General features: G+C 39.0%; 2 protein-coding genes across 8 annotated transcripts in view; one reads left to right on the forward strand and one right to left on the reverse strand.

The window, feature by feature from the left end:
- Positions 1-361: 361 nt before the first annotated feature.
- Positions 362-16,667, forward strand: CHORDC1 (cysteine and histidine rich domain containing 1). The gene is made up of 11 exons (XM_069015580.1): positions 362-553; positions 3,908-3,957; positions 5,990-6,046; positions 6,527-6,687; positions 7,263-7,363; positions 8,289-8,347; positions 9,368-9,438; positions 9,715-9,820; positions 10,830-10,949; positions 11,575-11,637; positions 12,164-16,667. The coding sequence occupies exons 1-11, from the start codon at positions 490-492 to the stop codon at positions 12,305-12,307; spliced, it is 996 nt and encodes a 331-aa protein (XP_068871681.1). The 5' UTR covers positions 362-489; the 3' UTR covers positions 12,308-16,667.
- A 1,343-nt stretch (positions 16,668-18,010) lies between these two features.
- Positions 18,011-25,704, reverse strand: part of LOC138110518 (N-acetylated-alpha-linked acidic dipeptidase 2-like) — a 36,906-nt gene continuing 29,212 nt past the window's right edge. For 5 of the 7 annotated variants that reach the window (XM_069015539.1, XM_069015548.1, XM_069015520.1 and 2 more), the window contains one exon: positions 23,280-24,579. In XM_069015539.1, the coding sequence (XP_068871640.1) occupies positions 24,390-24,579 (190 nt within the window). In that variant the 3' untranslated portion in view covers positions 23,280-24,389. Of the gene's footprint in view, positions 19,705-23,279; positions 24,580-25,704 lie in introns of those variants that run through there. The other 2 variants (XR_011150973.1, XR_011150974.1) reach the window with 2 other exon arrangements.

Genomic DNA, 25,704 nt, shown 5'->3' on the forward strand with positions numbered 1-25,704 from the left:
TTTTTCTGAAGTGACTTAGAAAACCTATATTAAAACCAAACCAAACCAAACCAAACCAAAAACAAACAAACAAACAAAAACAAAAACAAAAAAAAACCAAAACAAAACAAAAACAAACAAACAAAAAACAACAACAACAACAACAACAAAAAAACACTCAAAACAAAGCAAAAAAGCGGCAGAAATTCTCCCGCGGCAGCCGGGCATTCCCCCACAGCTGCAGCACCACTCCAGGCCCACTCGCTCGGCGATTCCGCGGCCCCGCAGCAGCGCCTGCGCGGCTCCCCGCCCGCTCTCGCCGTACCCCGAAGCTTCGTGAAGATTCCGGAAGGCTCCGGCCGGCTCTTTCCGCCGCGGGAGCTGCCCCGCCCCCGGTGCTGCTGCTCGGCTTCCTTCCTCCCTTCCTTCCTTCCTTCCGTGCCTCCTTCCTTCCGCCGTGCACTGCCGGGCTCGGCTCTCCCGGGCGGCGGGGCAGGAGGTGCCGCGGCCATGTCGCTGCTCTGCTACAACCGGGGCTGCGGGCAGCGCTTCGATCCCGAGAGCAACACGGAGGGTGAGAGCGGCGGGAGGGGCCGGGGCGCGGGTGCCTCGGGAGCGGGGGCGGCCTCCCGGGGCTCTGCGGGGCGGTGTGAGCCCGTCCCGCCCGGCTGCCGGGCCCCGCGGCGCTGCGGGGCTGTCACCCAGCCCGCGGGGTGCCCCGGGGACACGCGTCTGGAGCCGGGGCTGGCCCGGCGCTGCTCATCGCTGTCATGTGTGCTAAAGCTTCTTAAGGTCAACGTAGGTTTCTCTGCTGAGGGCCTCTGTGGGTGTTGCATACATCGCGGTTACCAGCGGCTTTTTTTGTTTGGTTGGTTTTGTTTTGTTTTGTTTTTGTTGTTTGTTGGTTTGGGTTTGTTTTGGTTTTTTTTTTTAGTCCAAGTGTGTGGACTTGCAGCAGGTATTTAAATGTGTCTGAATGGCACTCGTGTGTCTACTTTGCCAAGTGCCTTGAGCGCTTGCAGTGCTTCTCTTGTGTGTGCTGAGTATCCTGGTGAAACATCTTTAAAGCTCTGTCATTTTGGTTTTCACAATCCCGCAGAGGCTGCAGAAGAGTGATCTGAGTTTTCAGAAGGCTTGCCTTCACCTCGTTCATGAAGTAACTGTTGGTTAAATTTCTAGAAACTTAATTTTTAGTGACCCCCAGGGTTAGAAGTAGTCTAACCTGTTCTAGCCTGTGTATTTTCTGTGATTTAGAACCGTGTCAATAAAATGTGTTTATTTTTCTGAGCTAAGTGCTTTCCAAAGAGGGAGGTAGCATGTTGAGTAGGACTCGCTAACATTAGTAGCAGGAGAAGCAGGCACAGTTGTGGAATGCTTCCATTTAGTGATCTCTTCCACCACAAAAGGCAAAGCAAACATGGATATTTATTGTAAAAGAAGAAAAAAAAAATTCTTATTAAGACTTCATGACCTGTACTCGTTATAAAAGTATCGTTTCTTTACGGTTTGTGATCAAGTTGCAGTAAACTAGGTCAGGTTGGCATGGCCATATGCTAACTCTGTGGTGCTTGGGCTAGGGAAAACCATTTCATGTGATGAAATTAGTTTCAGTAAATTACTGAAACATGTAGTGGGTGTCCTAGACTGTGTCCTAGACTAAGCAGTTCTGAAGGTAAATGTAATTATTCACAGATCACTACAGAGAACCAGGTTTTGCATTTGGGTGACCCCTACAAATTTCTACTTTCACCTTTAATGATAGAAGTAAGGTGATGGGAGTGTGTGCACAGTAGCATCAGTTTCGCTATGAAATTGACATCAAAAAAGTCCCAAACAAGCAACGACAAAGACCTGAAAAACTGTGGTACTTGTGTCTCCAAAAATTATCTGAGGGTTAGAGAAAATGGCTTTGAAAGACTTTGGTTTTCCTGGTGAACGAAAGTTATTAACAGCAGTGGAGAGGTAACTTGTTTTGGGTTGTTTTTTTTCAGTGACAAATGTAGGATAGCAACCAAAGCCTGGAATCTGATCTCATACAAATCAGAAGTAGAATATGCCTTTATCTGCTTGTATCCTAATTTTCCAGTTTCCCCCACTTAGTGTGGGATGGGATCCTTCTTTTTGTCAGACAAGAAGTGAGTGCAGACAAGCTGATGTTTTGCCGTCCTCTAGCAGGGAGAATGCTCAGAGTGCTCAGTGGACAAATCCCTCTGGCTCTGCTGAGCCATTGCAGAGCTCCTTGTGCTGGCATCTTCTCTCGTGGAGCACGCAGGGCCCTCAGGAGGCAGCAGCCAAGTGGGCTGTCATTCGCTCCATGATGTACCTGCTGCAGAGCAGGCTCCAGGGAGCAAGGAAAAAGGACTGCCCTTGGCCAGATGGATGACCAGACCCTTTCTCTGTGTCTGCCTTGTGAGCTGGAGCATAGCCACCGCTGAGTTAATTGATTATGAGATGGTTCTGGTCTCTAAAACAGTTGCAGTTATTAACAGCACCTCTCTATTGATGAATGCTTATGAAGAATTAGAAGTATTCATTTAAGTCTTCTGAGTCAGAAATAATCTTTGCTACAAACAGAGTTTATTTTTGATCTCATGATGCTTCTAATGACATAATTTCATACTTTTGGAAAAAAATAACCTCTACTTATATTTTTATTTAATTTAACAGTGAAGTCCTGGTCTCTATGCAAAATTACCGGTTTTTTTCTTTTTAATTTTGCTGTGAGGTTTACCAGTATTAGCTTTTCATTCTGAAACTGAAGGAATTGATAGAGGTTTATGTCTATATTTGTAAGTCTTGCCGAAGGACCAATATCCCAAAATATGTGCTTTTGAGTTAAGGTGGGAACTGATGTCCCTCAGACTGTATTAGTGTATTAGACTTAGGCACTGAATATAAAATCAAAGCAAGTCGTACAAAACAAGATTTCTCTAAAAATCTACACGTTTATAAAAAAGAAGAAAACAACCACATTTGAGTTGGGTTTTTGCCTATTAAATATCTGTAGGCAGATTGCCAATAAAGTTATTTATCACTTTTTTCTTTTGCTTCTTATTATGTGTTTGTGTCACTTTTAATTTTAAGTGTTTATTTTAAAGGCTAGAAGATAGTGTTTAGAGTCAGATCAGTAAAATACTACCCATGCAGTAATGTCAGTGAGATGTTATATAATCAGAGCAATTCTATTACATGTGAAAGGAATACAAGTAAAAAAGGAACAGCTGTGTAATGCTGATAAATGTCTATGAATATAAAGACTTTAATTAATGGAGGTTGTGTTTCAGTGTAGTGTTTGTACAGAATTAATTAGTAATAAATAGTATTGACATGTAAAAATTATGCATGTGGAAGACTAACCTTTGGGTTCAAGTCCTTAGGTGGCCTAGGATACTACAAATATTGAAAAAAAACCCAAGCTAATTATGCTTAAAATTGTGAACTCATTATTTGCATTAAGAGAATTTTTTAACAGAATGCTTCTCAATAGAAAGCTCTGATCAGGTGCAAATAGATGGATTTGAAGCAGTAAACCAGTACTTTCTGTCTGTCAGGTTCAGCCTTAGGGTCACCGTTTTACTTCTGCAAAATTACCAGTAAGGCCTGATTATTGATGGAGGCCAGGGATGGTCCATAGAAAGTTTACTTGCTCCACGTGGAAGTAGTAGTTTATCTTAGATACCTTCTTTCTAGTTTGTGTTGTAGAATACTTAAGAAGAAAAAAGTCCTGATTATTTATGTTTAATATGTGCACTCACAGAGCTTTTTCTGTGGAGTCTGGATTTTTCCGAGTAATGATGTGCACTCGGGCAATGGGGCAGCTCATGGCATACATGAATTGCAAATGTGACATTTTTGCTGGGTTTGTAATCATATGAATAAAGATTCTTGGTATGCCTCAATATTAATAATAATTATAATTGTCTTCTAGATTCATGCACATACCATCCAGGTGTGCCTGTCTTTCATGATGCTCTCAAAGTAAGTATGCAACTGTCCTTTTAAGTATTATCTTTCTGGTTTTTTCATATGCATAAAATAGTGTGCTGCTTTTTCTTTTTAATTCCAGATCTTTCAGTATTCAGAAACTGATGTTTAGCCTATCATGAGCAACCCCAGAAAATTAGAAAAGCACAGTTACTCATTCCTGAAGAAGAAATTTAAAACTCTGCTCATATGGTCTAAATGCCATGCAAGTCTAGATGACTTATTTCCTGTTGGTTGGCTGACTTTAGGTCTCTCAGCAGTTTAATTAGGTCCTCTAAATAGGACTGTGGAGCTGTTGAGAGGTTTTCATACTCTTTCAGTTAATTAACCTGCTTGGAATTCAGAGCAGCTGCTTGTGGTCTAATGTGGCCAGGGCACTAATGTGTGTGTGACATTTGTCTGCTGTAAAGAACAGTCACGTTCATTTAATCAGCCAAATGAGTATGTTGGTTAAATTGGGACTGGTCACCCATGCCTCTTATGCAGCTGTCCAGGATTCTTGGGCTCCATCTTCAGTGATCAATTAAATATACCTGTGACTGGTCTCCAGTGCTCAGGCCAACTGCACAGCCCATGCTTGGTTTTGTGCTAAACTGTTTTATGACTTCAGGATCTCCTGGATGCCTGCAAAGTGCTTACAGGGAATCCTTTGAGGTACAACTGCCAAAACAGTACTGGAAATCATTCTAATAATTTGACTGTGTGTGGTCAGAAATCTGGTGTCCAAAGATGGAGCCTGGCACTTTCTACTCTATTAATATAGATGTAGCCTGAGTGACTTCTCTTAGAACACCAAACTGCTGTTTAGCTGAGCTTTGAGGGGGGTGAGTGGTTTTTTTCCTTGATACTAAGGAGCTGCTTCTACTCAAAGTGCATCTCATCCCGGCAATGTGATGTCTTTTGGCCTTGTGAAAGCTTCTGCATTTGTGCTGGGCAGTCTGTTTGCTGTGAGCTGTTGCTTATATTGCAGTACCTGACTCTGGAGTCGGCCATCGTGTGCCACTGGCAAACTGGGACAAATGCTCTTAGATCAAATACTGTACAGTTGCTTAGACTATAGCAATTTGTTTTGTACAAAATTATAGTTGTACTCATAGCACAGTACAAAAATCTTCTACATAATCATAAAGAGAGAAATTATACAGTTAGCTCAAAAACTTACATTTGCTCCCTCTTTCTCTTATATACGCACTGTTTATAAACAGGTACTGCTTTCCCCGTTATCCTTCTCCAATCTCTTGGCCTAATTAAAAATATATCATAATTGCATATGAGCAGTTTTCTTCCTGCTATGAGTTCTAGATAATCTGGGTGAGCAGGGTGAATTTGTCTCCTCAATCATGGAAATGGTTAATATTTTGAGGGTATTTTAGAACCACCTACGTAAAACCCATTGTGTTGCACCACTTAAGCTTTCAAAGCTGTGGTGCATTAGTCAAGCTGTTGCCTCTAATAAGATTCTTTGAGATCTAAGATATATTATTCACAGTGGCAAGACAATTTGCTCTAAAATTAAATTTCTGGTTTATGTAGTAAAAAGTGCTCTTGATTGATGTAGTTGGATAGCTGTGCAATGCACATATCCAGCTCTGTTGGTGGGAAATAAGCAATTGGAAGATTTGAGTGGTGCTCAAGAAAAGAAAAAAAAATCTATCATTTTTGGAAGAGGGCCTATATGTTGGAGCACGGGTGAGCCTGGTCTCAGGTGTAGTATTTGTTTGTTTTGCTTACATGTTACTTTATGAGACAAAGTAACATTCCTATTTACTGTTGTACAGAGTTGGCACCTAACTTGTCATGGAAGTATTGCCTCACATTTACTGAACTTTTCTGATTAAGGCAGTATGAGCAAGCTAGAAGAGTTTTGTGGCTTTTAAAAATGCAAATGGTAATAATATCCACAATAGGGAAGAAAACATTTGCTGATCTTGATGTGCCACATCTTTTAAAGGAATATAATTAATATTTTGCTGTTGTCAAGTCTGGTAGTCATTGCTGTGTTGTTTTTATTCCAAAATGCTTATAGGGTTGGTCATGTTGTAAGAGGAGAACAACAGACTTTTCTGACTTCTTAAGCATTGTGGTATGTACTCATGATTATTTACAATTTTTATACTTATCAAATGATAGTGATTAAGTGGTATGTATACTTATATATTTTAAATTTGCCTGCTTTTGTTGAAACGGTCTTAATTCTTACATGCTCTATTTTTCTTCATATAATGCTGAAGTCAAGTCTCATTTTCAATTTCATTTAATGATTAAAATTATCTAAATAGGTTTCGATAGAACTACTTGCTAATAAAGAAGGAAAGTCAACATTTATTGCTGCTTTGCTTGACTGCAGAAAGTATGCATTTTTCTTTTAACTTACATCCAAATTAGGAGATTTTCCACTTTACCAGTAGGATTTCCTTTGCAACCAGTGTTTAGAGTGGGCTAAGGGAGAAGATGGAGTTGAAGAAATGAGTCAAGAAAACTTGTTGCAGTTTCTGTTACTTTTTAATGCACACTACACTGCATGTATCTATATATATCTATGAACATATGCTTTCCACAATAGGGCTGTACAAAGGGTCTCCATAACAGCGAGAAACCTCCTGAGCCTGTTAAACCAGAAGTCAAAACTACCTCTGAACGAAAGGAGCTAGCTGAACTGAAACCCAGATTTCAAGAACACATAATTCAGGCACCAAAACCATTGGAAACAATTAAAAGGCCAAGGTATGGTACATGAAACTGAAGTTTTTCCAAATTTGTAGTCAGTTGGCCAAGTTAAAGCTTGTTTGGTTATTCAGTGTTGCACATTTCATACAATGTAGAAATTATGAAATTAACCTTAGAAGACCTTGGTTTTGGTAGCAGTGATGATGTTTTCTTAAGCTTCAAAATAAGAGAAAAGAATTCTGGTTATGACAAGGAAGTACTGGATCTCTCAGCACTGAGATCCACAAGAAGTAAAAATTTAGGTTTAAAACCTCATAGCTTAAAATGCCACTAGTAACTGTGTTTAGTGTTTTAAACTAATAAAAATAATCCTGGGGTGCTTGTATTTAGATTATTTTGTATCTCTGACTTATTTTTGTAGAGTATTTAGGATTTCCAGTTGAAAGCCAAGACTGCCTTCTAAGTTTCTAGTCTCTTTTTTCATAAACAATAAGGATTGGCGTTTACAGATGTAGCTTGTTTGCTGAAGGGAGGTTTGAAAGGAAGAGCCTTGTAGGAAGATTACAAGTTACTACTTTGTCTTCTATAAATTCTTTTTCATTAAATTGACACTAATGCATGGACTTTTTTAGCCCAGATGAGCCAATGACAAATTTGCAGCTGAAAGTGTCAGCTTCCTTGAAACAAGCTCTTGATAAACTGAAATTGTCATCAGAAAACGAAGGGAAAAAAGGTAAGAAAGCAGGGAGATTAGGTAGGTATGTGATGATAGTTGTCCCACAAATAAATGAAATGCTGATCTTGTAATTTCTGAAGTGATAGTTTCATGTAATTATGTTCTTAATCTGGGAATTACCTTCCAGTCCAGGGAATCTTGATTGCAGTTAAAATGTGGTTAACATGGAGACTTAGTTGTCAGGAGCAGTACATTGTCCTTAACATTATTTGAACTGTGTTTTTTCTAAGATTTCCTGGTTAGAATGGATGTAATGGGAACATCCATTTCTGAATATGTGACTGACAGAGTTACCAAGAAATGAACTTTACTCCCTATTGCTGCAGAGACAGTATCATATAAAACCTTCATAAATTGGTGAAATTCCTCTGAAGACTAGTTGGTTCTCCCTCATCTGTTTTTCCTCTTTTTTCCTCCCACATTTTATTTGGAATTAGGTTCCAGAACTACATTGCTCCTTAAGAAACTTTATAATTTCAACTACGGTTTGGCTATTTTATGCTCTTTTGTTCTTGTGCCAAACTAATTTAGCTATTCTTTCTCCATGGTACCCAGATTATTTCCTTGTGTGTATTTACAGACAGCAGTTGAAGCCTTTTACATTCTTAGTTTTACAAAACTGAACAAGGTGAACAATTGTTCTCTTCCCCTGTGATTGTAATGATTGTCTTTACCTTTTTTTTATTTACCTCACTTAAAATGTGTAAAGATATAGAGCCTAGAATTTGATGCTTAGGTAATACAGTGTTCAGAGTGTTTCTTTGTACCTCTCTGGCAGATTTCAATGCCAGACAGAAAATAGAAGCTTGAAGAGGGAGGTTTTTCTAATCTCCTCCTTGGCTCATTTTAATTCTTAATAAAAGCAAAGTGTTCCGTAGGTTACACAATTCATTTTCTATTTTCTGTAATATTCTGTTTACAGAGGAAGATAGTGATGAAATCAAGATTGGGACGGCATGTAAAAATGCAGGCTGTTCAAAAGTAAGTGGTTCAGTTGTACTCTAAATCCAGCTGCTCAGCTATTAAGTGAGCAGTTTTGGTTTTTTGTGTGCTAGAGGTAGATTTGGAAAAGGCACAAAGTCCATTGGGTTTAACAAATGCACATTTGATAACACGCTTTAGTATGGACAAATGTGAGTTGTTTGCAGAAACTCTTAAGATTGGTTTTTTTTAAACCTGTTATGAACTTCTAATTAGTAAGCTTGTCAAAGCCATGCTACTGACATGTTTCAGCTTAAAATATTAAATATAAAATTGGTGAGAGGTGGCTTACTGATAACACTTGAGTTGGTCTTGGTAATCTGTATATAGATCAGAAGCATCTACTGATCTTATCAGTTAATGCTTCCTGAATGAAGAATTAAAAAGTCAGTGTTTTAACACTTCCAGCACCAAAATGAGTCATTATATTACATAGTCATTGTAAGTGAAAGTTACACTGACACCCTTGCGTTGTGCAAAATGAGACATTAGGATTTAAATAGCTATTTTACCTGACAGATTTTGCATTACCTATCAAAGCTCTGGTGGGAGGAGAACTTTGGCAGTCTTTGTGTTGGGAAGAACTGATCTGATATTCAGTGGCTAAGTTGTGTATTGTTTATTTTACTTTCTTTTGAGAATTCATGTGTTTCATGAATGATAAATTTAATTTATTTTCAAGGTAAGTTATTGTTTCCTCTGAATGCTCAGAGTATTTTAAACATGGATATCTCTGAGGATCTAAAGTTACCTTTATAATCACAGATGGTGTCACCATTGATGTGTGCCATTGAACTAACATGAAGTACAGCTTCTTAGCAGTGGCTTTGTTCTGTGAATGAAGGTTCAATGGTTACTTCGAGAAGCTAGGACAAGCCATTAGATCTAGATTATTTACCCAAAAGCTTTGTTGTACTTTGGTCAGTATTTCTGGTTTGTGTTGTGGGGTTTTTTTTTTTGTTTTTTTCCTTGCTGCAAATCCTGTAACAGTAATATACTTTAAATGCTTTGTCCCACCAGACATACGAAGGACCACACAGCACAGAAGAAGTATGTATATACCATTCTGGTGTACCTATATTCCATGAAGGGTTAGTATTCAGCTAACTTCCATTTTTGTACCTATATTCTGTGAAGGGTTAGTATTTAGTTACCTTCAGGGTTTTTTTGACTAATCTGTTGTGTATTCATGCTTTCTTTGAAGATATTACCTTGATTTATTCTGTATTCCCTCTTCAGACAAAAATGGCAATGCTTGAAGAGGGTATACAAAAGTAAAAGTAATATTGCATAAAGGAAAGATCTTAAATGTTCACAGTAAACAGTGTCCTAAACATTGTTTGTTAATTACTTTGCAAACTTTCAAGGATGAAGTATTGGAGCTGTTGTAAAAGAAAAACTTCTGACTTCAATACATTTTTAGCTCAAGAAGGCTGCACAAGAGGAACACACGTATGGACTAAAAAGGATGCAGTAAGTAGCATTAAGATTGCATTCTGTAATTGGCCACTCTCAGTTTTGAATACTGAAATGCAGTTTGTAGCTTGATTGAGTTATTACTGTAGCTAAGCTATTACAGATTACTACCTCTGACATAATGTGGAGGATACTGTGCACAGCAGGAAAACTGAGAAATGGAGTGTGAAATAATCTGCGGTACAGGTATACTTGATTCTTTAAGAATATTATAGAATATAATAATGGAACAAAACACTTGAAAAACATTATGTGGTGACAGGATGGATACAGGTGAACACAAAGTTCTTGTTATGAATATATTGTCTGTTGCTGAGGCAAAATGGGTTTGACGTTGCAAACATCAGGGATAAAAAGTGTAGTTATTCTAGAGCAATTCAAAAATCCTTTACTTCCTTTAAATCTTATAATTGCTGCTTGCTTTGAAGATTTATATTTTTGTTCAAGAATTATTTGCAAGTGCAGAAAGTAGGGATTAAAAAACAGCTGAAGTTGTGAGCCTAAAGCAGGAGACTGTAGAAAAAGAGAGTAAAGAATTTACCCACATTTAAAGAAACTATGTGTATATTAACTGTATGTGTATTGAGATAATGGGCTTCTGTTCAACAAGGGGTTTTTTACTTTAGCTTTATGTTTTTCTTTTGAGGGCTTTTTTTCCACAGTTTCTTTTTTCTGCATCAGAGAACAGAGGGTAACAAATGTTTTTGCAGGAATATGAAGCATTCTTGGAGTCATGGCACTGTTTTTCTTCATTCAGTTCCTTTCCATAAACTGTTGGCTAACTGTAGTCTTGGAAAGGAAGTTGATCCACCAAGTAACACTTTTTTTGTTGTAGTTTGTTTAAGGGGCGGATACTGAAATACTTAGTAAGAAGAGTTGCAAGTGGAGTCTTGCAGTCTCCTGTGAAGATGAAATACAGTCCTTTATTAGCTATGCCATTTGGCTATTAGAAGTAGTTTATGCTGTTAATCTTGTACCTTTTTTCTGTACCTTTTTCCTTATATAGGGTAAGAAAGTAGTTCCATGCAGGCATGATTGGCACCAGACTGGAGGAGAAGTGACTATTTCTGTGTATGCTAAAAACTCTGTCCCTGATCTGAGCTACGTAGAAGCTAATAGCACAATGGTGAGGCTCTACCTTAAGATCAGCAACTTGAACTTAGGAAAATCTGCTCAGCTTTATTTACAAGGCAGAGATAGCATAAGACTCTTTTTTGAGTAACTGCTTTTTCTTGGCATTTGCATTTGTTCAAGTATGTATATCTTTTTTTCTCCCTTCTGTTTGGACATCTGCACTTTAATGTGTGGGTTTTTTAAAATCCTCAATACCGTATGCCAAAAAAAACCCCTTTAATTTGACTTCCATAATTAAAACCCAAGCGTGATGGATTTGCATCACCGTATGTGTGAATAATTATAGATTCATCATTTAATTGTATTTGACTTAATGGAATTTAGTGCCATTCTTCATTGTGTGCTGTTTCACAGCTACTATATTACACAGATGTTAAAATGCTTCTCTGATTTCTTAATCTAAACTGATAAGCTACCAGTGGCCACTGTTGACTGCAACTGTATCAGAATCTGTTAAAATAGATACTCACTTCTGTTTCTGAGGGACAATTTCATTACTTTGGTCATTGTAGGATCCTAGCCCTTACATGGTATATTTTGCTTAAACATGCTTGAGGTGTCAAATGTTTTATTAACATGATAAAATTTTCTAATCTTCTGTTGTTTTTCTTGTTAAGATAAATATCCATATTGTATTTGAAGGAGAAAAGGAGTTTCATCGCAGTGTTAAGTTATGGGGAGTAAGTATAAAAATTTTTTTTCTATTAAAAAGAAACAAAAAATCAAACAAAAAACCCCAGAAGGAAAACAAAACATAAGCCTTTAGCTTCCTCTCTTTCAAAATGGTTTGGTTTTCCTCATTACTCTGTTTGTTGAAATAATTTCAGTTGCATGACATTGAGTAACTGCATTTAAATCCAAATATAATGCCCCAGGAGATCCAGTGTGACATCATTTGGATGCTGCTTTGCACAGAAGGTGACCTTCCAAGGTCCTTTCTGGTCCCAACACCATGGTAGTGGTGTTGCAGAAAATTCATGCTTATGTATGTTAGCCAATGTATATGTTAGATATGCATAGGCACATGTTTAGGCCATAAGCATTCCATAGCTTGGGAATGGGAAAGAGCTGACTTCTCAAGATACCAGAGGGGTCTTCATCTACATAAACATCTACTGAAATTTAATGATGGGGTACTCCCTAACTTGATTCCCAAATATCTATCAGTCTGTTGAATTGAAGCATGAAATACCTTTTCTGTTGCAGGTGATCGATGTAAAGAGGAGTTACGTGAATATGACTGCTACAAAGATTGAGCTCACTATGAGAAAAGCAGAGCCCCTTCTATGGGCAAGTCTGGAATTACCAGTATCCAACACACAACCAAAACAGGAAGGTTCAGATCAATAACGATTCCAAGAGACAAGTTATTTCCCATGATGAAGTGGTGACTTGCTACTGTAATCAAATATTTAACTTTTATATAGATTTCTTTTTTTAATGCTAGATCATGTGTTCCCTTCTAGAAAGAAATTTGACGCACAGTAAATGGGGGTGTAAACTTAAAAGGGTAACAGTTATTTCTGCTCTTGCTCCCATGGGTATGTTTATGCTAGATGCAGTGTCTCCATGGGAGTTTGGAGTAAAACAGCTATTGCCCTTTGCTTGCAACCTTCCCTGCCATGCACTGACTATCCCAGTAGATATGCTCTCTGTTCACAGTGGGTGTCTTTGTTTTTCAGCTGTTCTGTTTAGACTGGATGCATTCAGTAGCCCGTGTTAAATTCAACACTGTTAGGAAGCATACGGTAATGCAGATACAAAAATCAAGAGTTTGAACTGATTAGCATGCAATTCCACATCTAGAGTAAAAAGTTACATAAACAGAAATATGAAGTTGTACTCTCATAGACTTCCATGTTCTGAAACGAAGGATTGTTTCAATACCTGTTGGCTATGGAGGGATGAAATAAATGGTATTATTCCAAGGATTTTAGTATTTGCTGACTCCTGCTGTCTTTCATGTATCAAAGCAGATCAGGTTAAAATTTTAAAAATTGGCAAGAAGGGATTTATTTTTTAACTCCTTTACTTTTGCTATTTGAATAGTAAATAAAAAAGCAAATGGACAGTGAAATGGCTGGATAACTTAGCATTTCAACTGTGAAGAGTATGCAAACAGCAAACTATTATAAAATTGCCAAAGTATATATTTGACAGCCTTTAGAATGTATATTCTATCCTATTCTACAACACTGAAAATCTCAAGACTCTTCTCAAAGTAGGTGGATATGTCTAGTAGGAGAAGCCAGGACACACTGTAGGTGTCTTGGTAAAATGATTTCCAAATAGATGTGTATTATCTTTTGACTCTGAGGATGGTAATGTAAGAACTGCATTTATGTACAGGACAAATCTTAGGAGAAACAACATGCTTTAAAATGTCTGTCTCAAATTGTAATTGTACCTTTGAATCAAAATACTTAAAAAAATACTGTATTTCTTGAGGTAATTAGAAATCAAGACCTTAGTTTTGTTTTCAGTTCATCAGTAAAGGTATGTGGCTGAAAGCAGGATAGTTGTAAAGATGAGATTTTTTTTTTTTATCCAAGCAGCAACACATGCAGTAATGTTGCTTTTTCTTTCTGCTTGGAATAGTTCCTTAATTTTGGCTTGCAGCTGAAATTAAAATGTTTTCCTATAATAGTAACACAAAATGCACACTGTTATTAATTGTGCCTAATCCTATATATGTAAAGAGGTCTTGTGGACTGTGAAAATGATGGATGCTCACCTACTAGCCTTGGCAACCCTGGAATAGTGCCAAGAAAAACACAGGGTGTTGTAAAGGCATTCTGAAGTGAAATACAGATTTCTAAGAATCTTGCTGTTTTCCAATGGGTATAATTTGACTTGAGCTCAGACTTCTGTCTCTAACAGTACTTGAAGTCCTACTTCATGCTTAAAGTAGTAGGAAATACATTACCAAAGAAACCATCCCTGAACACCAAGAAAGTAACACCGGTGTGATACAAATATAACATGTATATATATATATATATATACACACATACATAAAACTTGTTTTGGTGCTTCTCTGCCTTCTTTTCAAGATCCATTTTCCTCGATCACTTAGTTTGAGCATGGTTGCTTACTCCCTTGGGCCCTTTTTAAAAATTCTAGCTCTAAGATCTGCTGAATAGATTGTATTATCCTCTAATAATGCCTTTTTTTTTCCTTTTTTTTTAATTGAAAGTGTCAGGTACTGCAGAGTGATAGGGTACAAGTTTATAAAGTGTGTGCCTGCCAAGTAGTCCTCTGAAAATTGAACAGATGTTTTCTGATGTGTTCTGAACCAACAAGTGGGGCACTTACTAGTATGACACTGAGAACATCAGTGGATGAAAAATTCTAGATAGCTGTAGCTGCTAGCATGCCATCTGTGTTTGTGTGTGCAGAACTCTGAACTTGGACAGCAAAATTAGTAGTGCTTAAATGCCAGAATAAAGTTCTTATTTAACAAGCAAGTTCAAATGTGTCTATCCATATGGATATATAAATATCCTAAATATGTTAAAAAATGTGGAAAACATAATTTTCACTTAATTTGCATCCTCACATGCAGTTGGTTTACATAATGTAAAACCCATTTTAAAGAACTACGTGGAAAATGGAATTCCTTGGGAAAACAGAATTTCTGTTTTGAAATGAGTCATGTTCTGCCTTAGTACCCTAAACGGAGAGAAATGTGGATGAATGGACCATCTGCTGTGACTCCTGCAGGCTTTGGGATCCTGTAACTACTTGTTGCACCCTTCCAAACCACGTTCTGCTGGTAGTTGAGTCACCTTGGCCATAAGTGGAGGGAGAAAGCTCCTTTAAACATGGTCCCAAATTCTGTTTTTTGCTTTTTATTCATTCCTCCTGCTCTTCTCCTGTTGTTCATACTTTCAGCACAAAACTAAAGATACTTCAGATGTTCTATTTTGTCTCTCCTTACCAGTGGCAGTAAAACCGCACCTAAAACTTACCTTGTTTAAAAAAGCAAGCAAACAAATTAAAGAACCCATAAAACCCCCCCCACCAGCTTTGGTGAAGCAAGAAGGTATTGATTTTACAATAATAGCATAGTTTCTATGGGATCCTTTTCAAAATAAAAAGATAAACCTTCACGTGGCCTAGACTGCCATAAACTGTCTGTTTAACTGCAGCAGTTCTTAGCAGTTTTTTATAACCATATGTCTGCCTCTATCCTGAAGCTGCAAGATCTGTATCACCAGTGAATTTATGTGTTTTGAGCAGTTGCTCACAACAGATTTCAACATACCAAGGAAAATGGTGATCCTGGTATTTCATGCAATGACATCTTGACATGCATGGTGGTAGTAGACACTTTGATGGAATATTGGCTTGGCTGTAACTTTTATTAGTAAGTGTGGAGAGAAGGCAAGGCCAGCTGTAGTACTAAACCAATCATACTTTCCCAAAAGCAAGATTTGTCAAGTAAGCAAAGTGATTTTTGATCACAGTCTTTCACCTGTCTGACACTAAATTGCAAACCAGGATGAACAGGAGTACTTGGTGTTGAATTTATGCTTTTTTCATGTTTTCAAAAGTTGTGCTGTATTTATCAAATTGATTGGGTTGATACAGCCTAGCTATATTTTTATAAGTGTTTAAGAGCTGTAGTGTGTTTCAGTATGGGTTTATGTGTTACACATGTAGACAAGCATGTTACACAAGTCAGAACTGACTGTCCAGGTGCATATAAAACTTTACCTTCACAATCCCTTTATAATATGGAAAATTGCATGAGTATACAAGTTTATGACAAGAATCTTAATCTTTTTCCTCATGTATAAGCCCATTTTCCTACCTAACATAACACATTTTGTACCCTAACATTACATCCTAGGTAACAAGTGATAGGATGAGAGGAAATGGCCTCAAGTTGTGCCAGGGGAGGTTTAGATTGGATATTAGGAAAAATGCTCTTCATGGAAAGGGTTGTCAGGCATTAGAACAGGCTGCCCAGGGAAGCAGTGCAGTCTGCACATCCTTGGATGTGTTCAAAAAACATGGATATAGCACTTAAGGACATGGTTTAATGAACATATAGTGGTGGTGCTGCCTTGGTGGTTGTGATCTTAGAGGTTTTTCCAGTCTTAACAAATCTGTGATCTTGTAACAACATTTCTTGGAGAAATTGGAATTTATGTTAAATGTTAATACACTTAAGCACAGGGCTGTTCAGCTACTCTGACTCTTAGGTCATACATGGCACTGATACAACCTGACAAAAAATCTTCCATTGGATGGTATTCTGGATCATGTACATTATCAAGTCACCATTTCATTAGTTTAGGAATTAGTTTTACTAGGAATTTTGCCTTGGAAAAAAAATCTACCTATTCTACATAATGATGCATTTTTGGCTTGCATTCTCTAAACATGGCATGAGTATTGATTAAATACTTTACCTGTTAATCATTATTCTTTCCCAATTTGCTACAAATTTTTTTTTACCTCCGTCCAGGAAGGAGATCCTTTTTAAAGTAATGAATTATGTGTCTGGAACACTGTTTTAGGGTGGTAATAATTTTTGCCATTATAAGAGTCTTGAATTACAGTTGAAGAGGAGATGACTTTTTGCATGGCTGTTTGATCCTGCACATTCATAAAACTTACACGCAGAAATTAATCTCATGTCTTCATGCTCTAGTTTTTTTCTAAATGTATTCAATAAAATTCTTATTACATGCTGGTTGCATTTGGGGTTGGTTTTTGACTTCTTTTGTTATGGGTGAGAACTTCCCTGTCGGTTTGCAACAGGGTTGTTGAAATAAAATGTAAGTGGACATTTTCCACGTGTGAGTTTATATAGGAGAGAAACTGCATCACCAAGGGCTTTTTCCCCATGTGTATGTCCTTTCTTTGCCTGTTGCTTTCTAATGCTACAGCCCAGTCAGGATATGTGAGTTTTGCAGAAATCTGAGTGTGGTTACTGAGATGTTGGCCTCTCACATTCACAGAAATAGTTCAGTCCAAGTATTTTGAGCTGTCACAAACTTAATGGAAGTGGAATTATTCCAGATACAGCAGCTGTTTCTAAAGTTGCTGAAGATATTGTTGCTCAGATAAAAAAAAGATACTTTTCAAAACCTCTGGCATTCACTCAGTGTAGAAAAGGGTTCACCTCTTGAATCCTGTTATCTTCTAGGGTAATAAATACTTGGTGTTTTCCCAAAGTTTGGGTGGATGTTTTAACTAGAGGTAACCAAGATACTGTCACAGATATTACCAACTAATCCACAGGTTACTGTGTCAAATGAGTGTTAAGCAAAAAAGGAAGCATCCTTTTGAATAAAATACTGTTGTTACCTACTGGAAACAAGTATTTGGAAAATTAGTTCCTTGTTAAATTTTAATGAAAGCTGCATTGCAACAAAATTCATTTAAAGCTACCTGAAGGCAGAGCTGTTACCTTACAATGATCTATTAAATACTTTCAGTCCAGAAACCTTGTTCTCTGAAATGTGATTTAAACCTATGATAAATATTGATACTGCAATATTATTGCTGAATTCCATGCTTGGGAGAAAACTAACCTAATGTGCATCTAGCCCAGTGTGCTTAACTTAATTTGTTCCTCCTTAATTGGAAATCAGGCTTGTGTATAAGGAGGCAGAGTTGTGCTTCTATACCCCAAGGGACTTAATTTTAGAGGTTTTTTAAGGGAATGCCTTGTAATCAGGTTATATCATTATATGCATAAAAACCCAAGATTTAAGTGTTCTGCCTGTAGTGAAAGCAGTTAAGATTTGGAGTGTCTACTCCTGAGCAAAACCTACAATAAAGAGGTAGTTTTAAGTTCTTTAACTGCAGCTTTGTGAACTGGCAGCTTGTCAGCTCTTCTGTTACCAGTTTTACTTCACTGGATTAGTAACTTAACTGGGACGCTTGTGCTTTCCAAGAGCAATTAACAACTGTAAAGAAGAGAAGGCTGGTAAAATGAATGGAGGATATTGAAATGTAGTTCAAAATAAGCTTTTAAGAGAAAGATTTTCACATATTAATAGAAAAATAATTGAGAGAAAACATGCTAAGGATAATACAAGGCAACAACTCCCACTTGCTAAACTTGACAGTGTTTCATAGTTTTCTCACATACTTTTGTAAGAGTTTGTCTCCTTGCTGTGTGAGCACCGTGGCATTGATCAGCACTTCTTTTGCTGTTATTTTTCCTCAACATTTTACTTTACAACACAGCCAATTAAATTTGTTTCATTTATTATTACACAGTTGTATTGGCACACATTGCTTGAAGAGTTGGGTATGGTTGGGACTTGTACAATGGAAAGTGGCCAAAAACTTCAGTGTGGTTGAGTGGCAATACCCAAATGCTGAGTGGATAATTCTTAAGCTAAACCATGTGTAATTTTAATGAGTTTTTCTATTTCACAATTGTATTATATAATGCACATATGTTTTACCTTAAACTGTCCCATGAGGGTACTTAAATAAGCATAACTCTTCAGGAATATATTGCAACCTGCAGCATTGTACATCCTCCCTTTTCCTCCATGCATTGCAGGTGTTCTTCACTGAAGTTGTAAATAGAGTTTTGTGCAGACTGAGCAGCAGCTGTGGGAGAACTGATAGATTTGGCCAGCTTCTCCAGCTTCTTCTCTTCTGGTAATTGTGCTTTGAGTGTAAAGCTGCTTGAGAGGCAAGTGCTGAGTTCTGCAGTTGCACTCTGAATCCTGTATAAATATCTGGTCCTCAGGCAAGTTGTTCTTTATCAGACTGTAGATGACAGGAATATTTGCAAAACCAAAGTCCAGTCAGCCTGAATTAGATGGGCAGGGGTGGTTTGAAAATACAGAAAGAAAAGCTGGGCTCGTTTCATCCATTTCTCAGGTTTACCAGGACTGAACACTAAGTGTATCTATGACTATGGAAAGTAGCTGTCCTTAATGATTGTTCTTTAAAAAATTTGTGACCTCCCCAAAGTAGTCCCCGAGTGCTGATCTCTGCTGGCAGTTCAATGAACACAGGATTCCCATGGCTGGCAGCATGGCAGAAGCTTCATTCCAGCTCTGCGGGGTCCCCGAACCTGCCAGGCTTGCTTTGTCTGAATTTCTTTTAACCTGCCTGCAGCTTTGTTCTTGCTTGTTTGGCTGTTAAATTTTTCTCATGGCCAGGTGACTATTGTCTTAATTGGTTTACCTTGTTTCTCATTCTATAGTTGCTTGGTGTAGACATAGTTTTATATAACCACTAAAACTAAAGCAGATTTACTGTGTAGAGCAACATACTTCTGATTCTAGTGCCATGTTGCAGAAGGATACAAGCAGGGGCCTTGAAAACTGGGGCATGGGATGTGGTGTTGAGAACCACAGACATGGGATGATTGGAGAAGAGGCACTTCTGAATAGTGGAGATCCCAGGAAGATAAACAGCTCATAAATATTATAACTGCTTTGTTCTTTCTTTTCCTTTTATAATAGAGACTGATCATTCTTTGATCACACAGTTATGATTTCAAGCATACCAATAATGAACCTGTCTTTACTTACGAAGTGTGTTTCTTTCTGCCTGTAATGAGACTGGCAGGATGTTTGTGTTTGACTCCTCTGCTGTGGCAGTGGGCAGCACTGCCCTACTGTCAGTGCCCACACTCCTGCAAGGGTAGTGCCAGAATAATTTGGTGTGTGCTGCAGGCTGAAGAGAGCTTTAGCACAGGCAGGAGGTGTCCAGGCATGCAGGCTCCGGCAGAGAGTATGGAAATACGGCTTGGGAGAGAGCTGAGGAAACAAAAACCGTGCTTCAGTAGGGAGGTGTTGGTTCCAGAAATATCTGATAGGATGAGTGACCTCAGAGAGATCTGAATCTTTCAGTGCTCAGTGTTCACAGCTGACCATGTTTCCTCTGCCTGAACTGCTTCTTACGGGTTACGTAAGGGTGTGTTGTCACAACAGTCAGCAACTGTGACTTGGGACTTCTAAAAGTACAGCCAAGTTTGGAAGCAATGTGGATGGCAGCATCAGGACTATGTCAGCTGCACTGTCAGCAAGCTAGCAAAGCACATCTGGGGAAGGTGCCATGTGAACTTAGCAAGTCTATTCTTATCTGATACCCTCCTGTGAAATGCTTTTCTATTATTGCCTCTTGTGTTCTTTCCCTTACTGAAAGGTTGGAATGTGTTTGGAGTTTATTTGTACCAGGTCCAGCCCTTCTGCATGAAGTGCCTAACAAAGCACTCTTACTCCTCCTCCTCTTCCTCCTCCTAGATTCTTTGAGCTCCCCAAGCTGAAGAAGATGTTTAAGGGTGCAGGATCCATCAGGAAAAGCACTGTGTTGATGCTGGCAGGAGCATCCTTGGCTTCATAGATTCTAACTGGCACAAGTCTCAGTGGTGTAATGGGAACAATCTTCTACCTTAGCAAAGACTAAATTCAGCTCCTACTGGTTTCTCCAAGGACACTTTCTGTGAGCAGGTGCTGTTCAATGAGGAACAGAGCACTTTGGTTCTGCTTAGAACAGCAGAAGCAAGATTTCTGTATTCCATTTAATAAGTGTTGTCTTCTCTGCTTTGCCATAGGGAAGTTCATGATGTTCACCGTCATTCAGCTTTTTCAATAGCACTGTTAACTGTACATGGAAATCCCATGAATGAAACTAGAGGAAAAACACAGGTCATGCTGAGTATGTCCAGTTCCTACCAGCTGCAGGAAGAGGTCCCCAGATGAGTTTGACACAGTGTCACCAGGAGATTCCAGCACCCAGTGTTACAGATTTCTTTCCAAAGACAAACCAGAGGTATTTCAGCCATAAGAGAATCTGAATCATGGGATCAAAGGTTTGGGTTGGAAGGGACCTTGAAAGCCCATCTACTCCAACCCCATTGCCATCTTCAACTAGATCAGGTTACTCAGAACCCTCACCCTGAATGTTTCCAGGGATGGGGCATCTACCATCAGTCTGGGCAACTTGTTCCAGTGTTTCTCCATCTGCACTGTAAAAATCTTATTTGTATCTAATCTAAATTGACCCTGCTCCAGTTTAAAACTGTTACCTCTTGTACTAATGCAACAGGTCCTGCCAAAAAAGTTTGTCTCCAGGCTGAAATAAACTTCCAGGCACTGGCCCTTTGGAACTGATTTTCTAAAGAGACAATTGACCACCCAAATATCCAAGTGATATTTTGTTCATCCAAGTTTAATTTTGCCATATTGTTCAGCAGCCCCAGTCTAGGCTGAATGGTCAGTTTCTCCCAGCTGTAGGATTCACTGATTGCTTCATCCAGGCTGAGTGAAGGAACTGTGCAAATGGAATTGGGGAAGGACCAAGTAGGTGATCTAGTGTTATCCATTTGTAAGGAGAGTGTGAAAAATTCCCTTCCCACACTTTAAAATTAAGGGCAGGCAGAGCTACACTTTGGACTGAGGAACAGAGGCTTATTTGCTTGTCTATAGAACATAAGATCCTACTCATTGAGGAAGGAAAGGCAATTGGAGCTCTGAGTAACTGATCCTTTCAATACCAAGAGTAAGGGATTTTGTGGAAATCAGTTAGTGTAAGCCATTTATAAGTGGTTTGGTTTCCTTATTTATAAGTGTTTGGCTGTCGCTTCCCTCAGTAGAAATTAATAGACAGGAATGGAAATAGATTTAATCTATTTTGTATACTTCTCAGGATGTAGCTGGCCATGATGAATCTCACATTCACACAGTTATCAATTAAGTTGACAAGAGGAACAAAGCGATCAATGCCAGCTGTGCACTCAGCCTGTTGGGAGCTGTAATTTATTCTTACAGCTCCAAACTGCTCAGGGAAACAAGGAGAGATTGTATGTTCTTTTGCAGCAGCAAGGTAACAGTACAGAACCTCAAAGGCTAGCTACCACTGAAAGACTGTGTTTACTGGTGAAACATTTGTTCACTGCCTTATACATTTCTGTGAATGAAGGAGGAAGCAAGTTTCATCAAATGCTTCCTTTCTAGTGGAAACTCCTTGTTTGCCTTATACTCTGATGATGCTACAGCAGCAACAACTGACAGATCCAAGGTTGGCTGCTGCTCATAAGGAAGGAGCACTAGTGGTTTTCTCCACCATCTAGATATCCTAACCCTCCTTGGGGGCACATTCAGTACTGCCCACTGCAGTCAATGTAGTTATGATGGAGCAGGAAGGAGAAAGGGAAAAAAACCCAGATGTATCAGTCACATCATTGCAAGATATCCTTAAGCAATAACTTCAGCTATGTGGAGATGAACTTACTAACTGTGAGTGTCCCCAGTTAGGTAAAAGTAAAGAGAACCACAAAAATGTAGTCACTGTTCATAGGATCATAGAATAGTTTGGGTTGGAAGGGACCCTAAAGATCCTCTAGTTCCAACCCCCTGCCATGGGCAGGGACACCTTCCACTAGACCACTAGCCCCATCCAGCCTGGCCTTGAACATTTCCAGGGATGGGGCATCCACAGCTTCTCTGGGCAACCTGTGCCAGTGCCTCACCACCCTCACAGTAAAGAATTTCTTCTACTCTAAACCCACCCTCTTCCAGTGTGAAGCCATTCCCCCTTGTCCTATCACTGCAAGTCCCTGTAAACAGTCCCTCTCCAGCCTTCTTTAGATACTGGAAGGCTGTAAACAAGGTCTCTCCAGAGCCTTCCCTTTCCTAGGCTGAACAATCCCAGCTGTCTCAGTCTTGTCCTCATGGGAGAGATACTCCAGCCCTCTGATATCTTCATGGCCTCTTCTGGACTTGCTCCAACAGGCCCACGTCCCTGTTAAGTTGGGGCCTCAGAGCTGGAAGGAGCACTCCATGTGGAGCCTCACTAGGGCAGAGGGAGAGAATCACCTGTTCTGTGCCCCAGCATCATCTACTCCTTATACTGTCTCTTATCTGCAGGCTGGCAAGGTCAGTTTTGCACTCCATTTCTCAACAAAAGAGGTAAAGCATGGACTGTGGAAGTGCAATTTCCTCCTCATGAGCCTAAGGCTTGACTTGTGAAAAGCAGTTGAACAGTAAATTATGAGGACAACATCCACAAGTACACAATTCTTTGTCTTTCATGAAGGCTTATTGTAGGGGATGCCAGTGAAAGCCTCTCTTCTTGGTGGCATATATCCCCCAAAACAACCTCCCACGGGAAGTAATTTCTTGTTCCCTTGTTTGAATTCAAGGCATCTGAGATGAGAACAACTCCTCTGTCCCTCTTCTCTAATTCTGTCCTTTTTAGTACCACATCTGTTCTATTCCCCATAAAACAAAGAGGATTTTACTCCCACAGCCTGGTGCAATTTATGGTTGTGAGAAAAACTGTAGTATATTTTGCATAAGAGAAAAAATTGGTTAGTGTCAGTTCCCACAAGTGATTCCATAAAATTCTAGCAATTTTATTCATTTTAAAGCATGTAAATGAGAATTATATCTAATGGGCAAATGAAGCAAGAATTTTTTTTTTTTTCCTTTTTATACAAATTAAACAGTTTTATACAACTGGCCTTCCCATGCATTTCAGTTCCTTTTTGAATGCAAAATCAGCTCCTGCTGGGAAACGTTCTTCAGGTCTTAGTTGAAGACAGAATTATCTCAAGCCCCATGTTAATAGTAACAATGTCCTCGAGCTCCTTCAGATAGAAAAAATATGAAAGAGATCGCCCAGAAAAAATAGGAACAAAAGCTGCCATGGGTTTGGAACAAGAGAAAGTGCCAAAAAGAGCAGGGAGGTCAGCTTTTGGTTACCCCCCAAAATCTTTATTTTCCAAAGTGCAGATAAAGGAAGGAGATGCATAGTGACTTTCAGAGGGATGGACATGCATTCCACTGAGAACATGCTTCTGCATTTCTCTATATAAGCAGCTGCTTTCCCTGATTATCAAGAATGGCCAGTACTGCTTTGGGAATCAGTAGGAGGGTCACTTTTTTATTTTTTTAAGGAAAAGAAAGCAAATCAGTATAAAGAGCATTCACCAGTCTTGCAGAATAGATTCTGAAATGCAGAGATGCCTTTGGTGTCTAATATTATAAAAGTAATTATCAGAACAAGACAAGTGGACAGGCCAAGTGTTACATTTTTTCTGTCAAAATATGTGCTGTTGAACACTGCTACAGACAAAATTTGCAGGTAGCTTGGCAAATAATGGTTTTTGCAACTGTACATCCAAAACACTGGGTCCTCAAAGTTGACAGATCTCTCAGAAAATTTTAAGCAGAAAATGATTGTTCCTGCTTCCCCTGCTTCCCACATCCAGATTTGCTTCCATCCAGGGCTGTTCACAAAGCTACAGTTCTGTCAGTACCAGAGAAGCAGCAATTCCTAGCTCAGGAGTTCTCTGACACACAGAGCTCTGCTCACCTGCCATGCAGTTTGGGAGGCTGGAGACTCAGGTGGGACAGGCACTCGGGGAGATGGGGCCACTGCAGTAGCCTGATAACTCTGCATGCCAGACTCTGCTGTGGGAGTTTTCAAAGCCATCATCTTATGCCACTTCCTTCAGTGTTCCTGCTGCTGCCTGCACAGTGAAGGCTGCAATGGAAATCTGCCTCTTCACTTCTTCCCAGGCTTCATGTTGATCAGCTTTGCTTTCGATATCAAACATGGCATCATAGATTCCTGGGAAGGATTCTCCTGCATATTTGTTGTGGCTGCTTGGAGCAAAGATAACATGTCTGTAGGGAAAGAAGGAAAATGCAATTATACTAAACAAAAGAAGCTATTACTGGGGTGTGTGTTCATTGTATGTGTGTTATATAGAGCAGCTGTGAATCCCAGGAAGATCAGAACTTACTAAATACACAGGAAACTGGTATTTAAAAGGACAGGAGCAGTCCCAAGAGCAAAATCTATTGGAAAGGGCACAGATTTAGGTCAGGTGGCCTTCTCCTTGGGAAGAAATGACACATTTGTCTAATTAGGAACAAAACCATGTTACATTTTTTGAAAATGGGAGCTCAACAAACTTGTCAAAGTAATTTGGCAATCTGGAACAGGGAATAAAACTAGTTATAGGTGTGTTGTGAGAAATGGAACAGAAACCTCAAAAACAACTAAGTAGTGCATGATGATCAGCAGATTACTTACCTGGGAAGGGAATTTAAAAGGAGAGGAAAAAAATCTGTGGGTGAATTCTTGAGAAAAGCATCAATTCTTCAGAAAAGAAGTAATCATATTGGATCAGAAAGGCACAAATCCCAATCTTATTTTTTGGTGTGGGTTTTTTTCCTAAATAATGAATAGCTACAGATCTCCTCAACTTGATTTTAACTATGAAGTATCGAAGCACATTTATAGCATGTGAAAGAGTCCTCCCAAATGAAAAGAAACATTAAAATTACATTAATAAATGCAAGCAAGTAAGAAATAATAATTTAAAAATCCCAGACAGCTCTAAATTATACCTAACACCCAACAAGAAGAACTCCAGAAAGAAATTATTTCATTCTTCCCAAAGTGTGAATGACAGTTTATCCTAGGAGGATGGAAGTGTGATTCTCAGTTCTACCTGAAGAACTGAGAACGAGAACTTCTGGCATGGTGTGAAAGCCATGCATCAGTGAGTCAGATATATCCAGTCATTGGGAAAAAGGGGATACTGAGAGCAAAGTGAGGTGGTCACATGCCTGACACTGAAAGCTGGGTTCTCGTCAGGTATTCCTAATAAAAGCACTGGGTTTCTAGAAAGGATATAGTAGTTAGTGGTTTAAGCTTTTTGGAGCACCTATAGAAGCAGCCAAAGCTGTGACAGATGGGGCTCTGCAGCACAGCTCAGGGGCCTTTGTCCTGTGTCAAAAGGT

The sequence above is a fragment of the Aphelocoma coerulescens genome, chromosome 1 (genome assembly GCF_041296385.1).
Source record: "Aphelocoma coerulescens isolate FSJ_1873_10779 chromosome 1, UR_Acoe_1.0, whole genome shotgun sequence".
In the NCBI taxonomy this organism is placed as follows: domain Eukaryota; kingdom Metazoa; phylum Chordata; class Aves; order Passeriformes; family Corvidae; genus Aphelocoma; species Aphelocoma coerulescens.